This window comes from Azolla caroliniana, unplaced genomic scaffold (genome assembly GCF_043228905.1).
Source record: "Azolla caroliniana isolate FFs.n. ecotype wild unplaced genomic scaffold, voAzoCaro1.0.p SCAF_12, whole genome shotgun sequence".
Taxonomy (NCBI): Eukaryota; Viridiplantae; Streptophyta; class Polypodiopsida; order Salviniales; family Salviniaceae; genus Azolla; species Azolla caroliniana.
In genome coordinates, this window is record NW_028230447.1 from 10324009 (window position 1) to 10333791 (window position 9783).

General features: G+C 36.6%; 1 protein-coding gene across 1 annotated transcript; it reads right to left on the reverse strand.

The window, feature by feature from the left end:
- Positions 1-2873: 2873 nt before the first annotated feature.
- Positions 2874-6499, reverse strand: LOC147857113 (multicopper oxidase LPR1-like). The gene is made up of 4 exons (XM_087328522.1): positions 6183-6499; positions 5477-6046; positions 4063-4944; positions 2874-3210 (listed from the first exon to the last, which is right to left on the reverse strand). Exons 1-4 carry the CDS (start codon positions 6489-6491, stop codon positions 3157-3159), a joined length of 1815 nt encoding a protein of 604 aa, XP_087184648.1. The 5' UTR covers positions 6492-6499; the 3' UTR covers positions 2874-3156.
- Positions 6500-9783: the final 3284 nt, after the last annotated feature.

Here is a 9783-nt window from a genome sequence, read left to right on the forward strand (position 1 = left end):
GCCGTATTCCTCGAACTGCCCTTTATATTCAACACCATTGTTAGTTTGGACAGCCTTCAACTTCTGACCTGACTCCCGTTCAGCTCTTTCCTGGAACTCCTTGAAAAATGACAATACTTGATCTTTTGACTTTAGTACGAAAGCCCACAACTTCCAACTATAGTCGTCGATGAAAGTCACAAAGTACTGTCCGCCTCGATGCGACGAAGCATCTACATAACACACATCCATGTGTACCAGTTCCAGTGCAACTTCTCTTCTTCTTGGTGGTTGTGAGTGGAATGGTTCTTTGTTCTGCTTTCCGACTAAGCAGTCGACGCACTTCTCTAGGTGCATTCCCTTTACTTCTAGTAGAAGCTTCTGGTTGGCCAACAAATGTTGTCCCTTCTCACTCATGTGGCCTAGCCTCTTATGCCATATCTGTTCGGCCGATTCGGCTGCCACATTCACTTCCGACTTGCACAATCTGGCTTGCATCATACACCGTTGTCCTTCCTTCTTGCTTCCTCATTCAGGATGCTTGTCCTCACCACTTGTAAAGACAAGTTCTCTTCTTCACAAGAGGTGTTGAAAGTAACCACCAGGTTCTCCCAGCTATCTAGGAGTGTGCACATCAGCAGGATGGCCTGCATAGCATCATCAAGGGGAAACTTGGTTGCAGCAAGTTGATTTACATACCCCATGAATGTATTGATGTGTTCGACAATGCTCCCACCGTCTTTGTATTTCATTGGTACGATCTTTCTCATCAGTGAGGTTTTATTTAGGGTGTTCTTCCTCTCATATAGACCTGACAGCTTCTCCCACATCTCGTGGGCATTTCTATCGTTCACCACATGCTGAAGGACACTTAAATCGACACATTGTCGGATGGCAGCCACATCCTTTCTGTTAAGAAGTTTCCATTCCAACTCTAATACCCCCATCATCATGGGTATTTTTGCTCTCTCGATCGGTTTGTACTGGTATTTGACTATAAGAAGGTCCTCCATCTTTATCTTCCAGTTTGCATAGTTCTGAGAGTTTAGAACTATCATTCCTGGGAAGCCACTCACATCTCCTTCCATGTTTGCACCTCAATCTCTAATACCAATTTGTTGAGAAATGAATCTCCAATCCACAAGAAAAGGAATATGCTGAAACACAAAAACCAGTGTGCACAGATTTAACGTGGAAAACCCTAAAGCGGGAGAAAACCACGGAGAATGGAGGTTCACTATACAATGGATATATAACAGCGAGATCAAAGTACAACACTCTCTACACAGAGTGTAAAACAGATTCACAGTGCTCTTGGCGTATGATGTTTCTAAAGCACAGCTATGGCGTCGTTCAGTCACTCACGCTCTCACACACACACTCTTCTCCCTATAACGCTACATTCTAGAGGCTCACACACACACACACACACACACATATATATATATCTATTTGCCCTAGGTGTATTTATACTAATACACAAAATGGGCTATTTACAATCATGGCCATTATTATTATCCAATGGTAATAATAATAGTCTTACTAATCAGCCGACTTATTCGTCGATTGTCGGGATGGTCCAACTAGTCAACCCAGTCATTGACCATCCAACTAGCCAATCGTGTCTACGACCTCGATCAACTCTGTTTGAGTCAACTCCTCAACCGTTGGCTCTCATCCAATCAATCAGTTGCTCCTTGTCTTCGACTGTCGGCTCTCTCCCAGCAGTCGACAAGTATTATTTAAGAACAAATGGAAAGGACTTCACTTATTTTCGGATACAATTGTTGTTCTGAGGTGGAATTATGCCATACCTTCTTTTATATTGCATAGTTGATAGTATTGTTCTACTTCTTGTTGATAAACGAATCGTCAATCCACAAGAAAAGGAATATGTTGAAATACAAAACTGTGAAACACAGAAAACAGTGTGCACAAATTTAACGTGGAAAACCCTAAAGCGAGAGAAACCACGGAGAACAGAGCTTCACTATATAGTGGATATACAACAGGGAGATTAGAGTACAGCAGTCTCTATACAGAGTGTAAAACAACCTCACAGGGCTCTTGGCGTATGCTGTTTCTAAAGCACAACTATGGTGTCGCTTAGTCACTCACACTCTCACACACACTCTTCTCCCTATAACGCTACGTTACAAAGGCTCACATATATATATATATATATATATGTTTGCCCTAGGTGTATTTATACTAATACACAAAATGGGCTATTTACAATCATGGCCATTATTATTATCCAATGATAATAATTATAGTCTTACTAATCAGCCGACTTATTCGTCAACTGTCGGGGTGGTCCGACTAGTTGACCTAGTCATCGACCATCCGGTCGGCCCAACTAGCCAGTCGTGTCTTCGACCTCGATCAACTCTCTCTGAGTCAACTCCTCAACCGTTGGCTGTCATCCAATCAGTCGGTTTCTCCCAGTCTTCGATTGTCGGCTCTCTCCGAGCAGTCGGCTCCTCCCACTGGAGGGACATATTCCTAACACTTGTTTCATATATGACGTCATTTGTTTGATCTGATGCTTATACTAGCCTTTGTATCACAATAGAAGTGAGATGAAATGTCCTCTTCTGTTTTCTCTATGTACAATTTTCAAGTAATATACTAAGGTGAATCTTTCTTTAAAAAAAAAAAGAATCAATAAATGATAACAACAAACTAGGTTACAAAGTTGGTTACATACTAACCAAACTAGGGCAAATGCCCCTTATGCTATTTACAGAAATAGCCTAATCTAGTTTCTCCAATGGGATAATGTGAATACATCCATTATATTATTGTATTCGATATTATCCATCTTAATGAACAAACTTATATTGTGAGAGGATAACAAGCTAATAGGATTGTCCCAAACATTGAACCAAAAGTGTAAACAAATTTACAATCAAACAATTACACTTGTGTCATGACCATTTTTGCTAAGCATTTTGATTACATCTAAATATTTGTCATTATATATTACATTAATGATAGAAAGTTTGATATTTGTCCCATTATTCCTTACATATCACCAGATAACTTGTATGATGAAGTTTGATATCATCAACGATATATCGTAAATGAGCCACACCATATTTATAAGTGGAATAAATTTCTAGCCATAGGTATAAACATTTTGCCACAAAAATAGCTATAAAAGCTTGTATGTTGCTACAAGATTATTTTGTAAGGTCTCATCATCGCATTGTCCTCATGATCGAGTATCTGCAACCAGAAAAGAGCTCTCATTTTAAATATGTTGAATACACCATTTGAAGCATTTTAAGACATCATTTTGTTGTTACATGTGTATTCCACAATCCACTAACGCAAAAGCTCCAAGAGTGCTAGATTCTAATAGTGTAATGTTATTAATGTCAACATTGTGTACTATATAAGATTTTAAAACCACAGATTATAGATAAAATACATTTTCCTATGTTATTGTCATGGTGTGCCCACTCTTGGGTTGTGGAAAGGGATATGTTGCATTACTTGTTAGCGTCACGAATGAAAATGATATTATTTTCAACCCTCTTCAATTGTGGACAAGTAATTTGTCTATATTTTAAGGACCAAATGGATGTTGTGAATGGTGTCAAATTGAGAATATAAAGAATATTTAATTTCAAGTCCATTGCTCTAGAATTAAACCCATCCTTTAAATATTAGAACACACAAACTTTCTCAACACACTTATCAAGTATGCATGTTAAAACATTTCTCATAAGCATAATGATAATTCTTTCACATTGAGCATTCGTGTATAGTATCTTGACTCTTGTTCTTTTCTTGCAACTCAACCACGCTTTTTAGGTGGTGTCCCTAAGGATAAAGAAACACTAATTATTTTTTAAGTCTATCAATATTGTATGATTAGTATTGTCACCCCTAGTTTGTCATTCCTATTAATGGATAGCATTATGCATACCTACTATCTTATATCTTACACAAACCTCTATTTTGGAAATGTAAACTTGATACAAAATAAACGTTCAATGTATGTAAGATAATCAAAAGTGATTTCTTTGTACTCCGTGGTTTAAGAAAATAGTGAGAGAGAAAGGAAAAACTCACATGGCAATGATATGTATACCCAGGTTCTAGAGATGGGTCGAAGGGAAACGGTTGTGAATCCAATAGCGAAAAACGCACCAAGATTGTTGTCATGTAAGAAGGTTTCATCTTGAAAACATTCTTCCAACCAGCTTCATTTGGTGGTGGTGGCTCAAGAACTCCATCGAGAAACTTTTCAATTTGGCAAGGTTCCACATTGTTGTGTTCCACAACACACTCACTTAGTTGGTCCAAATTCTTTATTTTTTGTTGACTTTGAACTTGGAAACCCGCAAGATGAACATGAAAGGGATGGTTATCAGGAGTGAGATTGATAATGCGCCAAACCTCAGTGGTTCCATTTTTTGGTTGCTCTGTCACTGGGTCGGTAAATTGCTTGAAATTTATCAATAGGTGCGTTGGTTCTCCTGTAAATGAGTCAAATTCATATAGAACTATGCTCCTCGTCTTAGTTTCCTTTGTGATTTTCAATTTTTCCACTTGCATCAACTTCAATGGGACTTTTGCTTTGTCCTTCAAATGCCTCTTTCCTACGATAAATTTCATCACTTTTTTATTGATATCATCAACACTATCGCCATCCGGATAGGGAAAGTTTGCACTATTTTCCAAGATTATATGCTGAGCTTTAGATTTCGAGAAATCAATTATAACATCTACAATCTCTGATGGAGCAACCAATATCTCTTTTACACTTATTGGTCTCTCGAAGTAAAAGCTATCGGATCCAATTTGTACAAAATGGAGACCATTGTCCAATGAAAAGCTGTAGAATCTAGCATTGCTTGCATTGATTATTCTAAATCTATATTTTCTTCGTTGAACCCTCATGTATGGCCATGCTTTCCCATTCACTATAATAACATTCCCAAAATACTCTGGCTACATAAGAGGAGCAAACGAAGTATTTGTCACTACCAAGTAAATTAATATTCTTTTTGGAAATGCAAATAAGCCATTTAAGTTACACCTAAAGACATTGAATATTGTGCAATCATTGTGATAAGGATGTAAAAGGCCTATATTGGTTAATTTCTTGATAAATGCAATTGAGTAAAGAATTGTTACTTTGTACATTATTAACATGAAGCACGATGTTTCTACCATGCTCCTTGGTATGCTTACCATGGGAACGCAAAACTATGATTAAGGAAAATGCATATACAATCAGTGGTCGATATAAAGTGTAGTAACATGTGTATGATATAAATTTCTTGAATTATCAGGGATGAATTTTTCCTAACATGTGATGTTACATCTAGAATGATGTCGTTGCTATAAAGTCTTTCATATGGATGAACATATTGAAATGATATGGATAAAATAATTCTATAAGAGATATATCATGGCATATATACATACATATATGTGTGTATAACATAGAGAAGAAAGAGAAGTGTTGGTGTAGGTTTACCTGCCACTCTGGGTGTATATTAGGGTTATCCCCCGTAGAATTTATATAAATTTGCCCATTCTTCGTAAAGCTTCTATCCATGACAACAAGTTGCACGTCAAATATTTCACGAGGGAGTTTCCATGTGCGGAGTTCGAGGGCGGGGTTGACAACTTTGTATGCGCCAATCAAGCCGGCCAAGAGGTTGAGACGTGTGTACGCCATTGCATGGTCATGGTACCACATGTTGACCGTCCCCTTAGAGTTCTCATACTCATAAACATGTTTCGTCCACTTGGGGCCCGTCTCCCGAAAGCTACGCGTGAACCATGAGAGGGCATTACCATCACTACCTGGCTCACTTATGCTACCATGCAAGTGTACTACCGTGGGGACACCGACTAAATTGAGGTAAGGTTCGCCCAATGTAGTGTCTGTGGTGAAGATATGTTGGTTGGGCAAGTGGTTCTCCCATTTGATATATGTCTTCACCCCGACCATTGCCTGTATGCTTGGCCCGGGCACTGTAGCTTCTTCCTTTGTGGTTCCATATGCGAACACTCGCGATGGTGGAAGGTCTCTATGGAATTTCTAGCAGAATGATATCACCCGACCAAAAAATTGTTAGCATTTGAAGTTTGTGAGGGTTTTTTTGCGTTTTTTACGAGTAAAATGCGATTATATTTTTATTTTCCATGAGTTAAAAAAAGAGCTAATGGGAACATACCCAATGTTTCATGTACATGCCAATGGTGAGATTGGAAGGTAAGTATTTTCCATCATGTGTTTGAGAATAGCCTTTGATGAGTGGCATGGAAGGAAGCTCATCAACAAACATCTTGAGAGCGTAGGCATTCTTCTCCAGGGTCTCTTCTGTCTCTTCAGTAATGGAAGATGAATGCCCAATGGATGAGAATGTGGTAGTGAAGACCAGTAGAAATAGAATGGGCACATGCACGAAATTACGAGCTTCGGTATACACACATTGCGGGATGTTCCGATTCACATACTGTTCTTGTATGTTTCTCTTCATCATGGTTCCAACTGCAAAATACAATTATGAGCTCTTAATAGAAGTGTCTCGAATTAAGAGAACCTAATATTATCATTACAATTGTTAAAGACCATGTATATGAATTGAATGAATACACCCCCCACAAATACACAAAACATGGAGATCAACAATGGCATAACCATGCGCATGTCTATATATTTAGCAAGCCCCCTAATCATAATTAGTGTTGTTCTGATTCATTTGGTTTGATCCAAGTTGCGATACAATTGAGTTATCGTCGTGGCCGTGATGTTAAAGCCTAGCTCCGAAGCAGTAGAGTAATCTATTATGTTAGACATGCCATTCACGCAAACTATCCCCAATCTTCATATATAGTACTTAGGCAATTAGATGCATCAAAATAGTAATTTTTAACAATCAACCGTGAAATCTTGTGGATAAAAATTATGCTGAAATAGACATTAAATATGCACTGCAAAATTTGTTCTGAATATATATAAATCTGTCCATGAAAGGGCTGGCATTTCAATCACAAACTAGTTGCAATATGTTGTATACATCCTGGAATTGAACATGACAATTGAGTGCAGTAAGTAGGAGGCATACTAGTTGCAATATGTTGTATACATCCTGGAATTGAACATGACAATTGAGTGCAGTAAGTAGGAGGCATATTATTCTTAATTGTTATGTTTATGAAACTTTCACAACAATAGCTGCCGATATTCTTCGGAAATCTTCACTACATCCGTGAAACACAACAAATGGTTAAATTTCCTCTTATAATTTTGTGTGCTGGTGCATCACCTTATATAAGTACTCCCTCACTCTTATTTAAGGGATGCTTAAGGTATTCATTAATATGTAGCAAAATGTGGAACCTTATTCCCCCACGAATGGAGAAAAGAAAGAGGATCTAAGATACTCTGAAACAAAAAAGTTCATTGAAGAAGTATATTATTAGAACAAGGAAGTAGTTGAATTTACAATTTCTTCCTTGTCTTCAAGTTTTTAGAGAATTTAAATGGAATTAAACACTAACCTTGAAGTGAATCCCCTCCTAGGGGACTCTTGCCACCCCAATATGTTGAGCTTAAGCTTGGGCACAACTTATTCAAAGTTATTAATGGAGGAGATGAATGGTTAGAAGAGCCTTACTCCACAACATTAGTAATTATTCACTCTTGGAGATAAAAAGGCATCCAAATGTTAATAATGAATTAAAAAGAAGAGGTAGAGAGATCATAGGGATTGAGAATCAAAGAAATACAAGGTGCTCCTTTCTGAGTTGGCAAGTAGCTTTATATACCAATGGGGGGGTGGCACACATTGTTTTTTGTGAAAGTTTATTTACTTGGCTTAGTTTGTATGTGTAGAGGTAATATTTTAACATAGTTTTCCTAACATGTATACTAAATAGATAATGAGCAAACACTAACACGATAAATTTCTAAAAACGTACAACTTTTATGTCACGATGAGAGCTCTAGTAGTAGGTGGAAAAGAATGCTCCTGAAATAGGCTCCGTAGAAACAAGTGGATTGGTAAAAGAAGAAAAATATGCTTTGTATGTGTAATTTAAAGAACCCTTAGAAAGTTGCAACAAAGGAATTATGAGGTAACACAAAGTATGAAGCAGTTATCTTTATACATCATATACAATACTTTGTACAAGTTAAAATTAAAATGGTTTTGTAGATGTATGTATATGTTTTCAACCGGTAAGAAACAAAAAAGTTTGATGTGATGGAATTTCACTAGATGCCCAACTTTATCACCTCATAGCTCTTTAAGTGAAAGTCGAATGCTACAAAATAGATGTGATAAAAGTAATTTGTGAGTGAAGACAGAAACACACAGAGGAAGAAGTGAATGCTAAAGTGACACTTGATGATAAATCACAAGGTGAAAGCATTGGCTTTATATGACTTAGAATTGGATGCCCCACCTTAAGATAATGCTAATAAACTAAGAATATGTTCAATAATAGCATATTTTGGCATGAGACATGGCCATCCCAAACGTTTTAATTTGTTAGTGGTATGCTTCTCTCACAACACGGTACATAAAAAGTAAATATCTTCTCATTTTCGTTTATGATCATATGCACCCACCCTGTTTTACTCCTACAATTATAGCTTTAGAAATCCACGTTGAGGGGTTGAAAACAACATAATTCCTTGATAAGAATGTTATGTTGCTAATGACGAAGGCATAAGTAAAAAGAATAACTTATAGTGGCATGCACAATTCTCCGATTCGATGATGTTTCATGGTGTTCTCTCCCATTTCTAAATAGAAGAAAATGAACATCATAGACATGCAAACATGGCTCACACAAAATCTATTTTAAACCCTTTGAATCACGAGCAATTCACACATCATAGGCATGAGCTTTAGAAAAACTAAAATGTTGTTAGGAATTATAACTAAGCTACACATATTTATGTCTCGGATTATAGAGAATGTAAAGTTCAATTTGGACTTTTTAGTTTCAGTGGATCTATTGGTACACAATCTTTTGATTTTCCTCATTTTACAACCTTCTCTATGTATTTCTTTTTAAGTTTGACTTTGAAAGCACAATAAAATATGAAGCTCCGTAGGTATATGCTTAAAAAGAACATCTTGTTTCTTATACATATTGATATAAAGTTTTGGTTTTCCATAAAGAGTTAAAAATAATTTTACCAGGTAGGCTCAAGTCAAGTATAAGATACTCAATACGAGTACTTCGCACTTGGATATCTCATTTTATAAAGTTTAACAGAAGGATTTTTTAGGGGTCATTTCATTCACAACCACAACTATGGAAACTCCAAAGCAGAAATGGTACAGAAAATAGATTTATGAAATCAGTGCATGGATATTCAAAATAAAAAAGAAAAGCAATAGAAACTCTTACTTTTCACTAATAATCTTTGCCATCCAACACTTGGTGTCAGGAAGAGAAAAAAAACAAAAATAGGGGGGAATTTGAAAGATACACAATATTATGAGGTATTTTCTTTACACAATAGGATTTAGTGGGGCTAATTTAAGCCATCAAATCGTTACGTAGGTATTCAACCACAAAGGTCACTCGCAAATGTTATTGGAACAAGTAGAATTGAGGAAAATCATCATTTACGCTAGGAGTTTCAAAAATATTAACTTGCATGCGGGATTTATAACTTAAAGCCTTGTTTTATTATAAAGCAAAACCAAAACCAAGAGAAACAAAAGTTATAAAATTTTTTTTTGGGATTTTTAGTAACACCATTATATGGTGTTGAATTATGGGCAACCCTAAAAATAAACATGTGGTCATAGT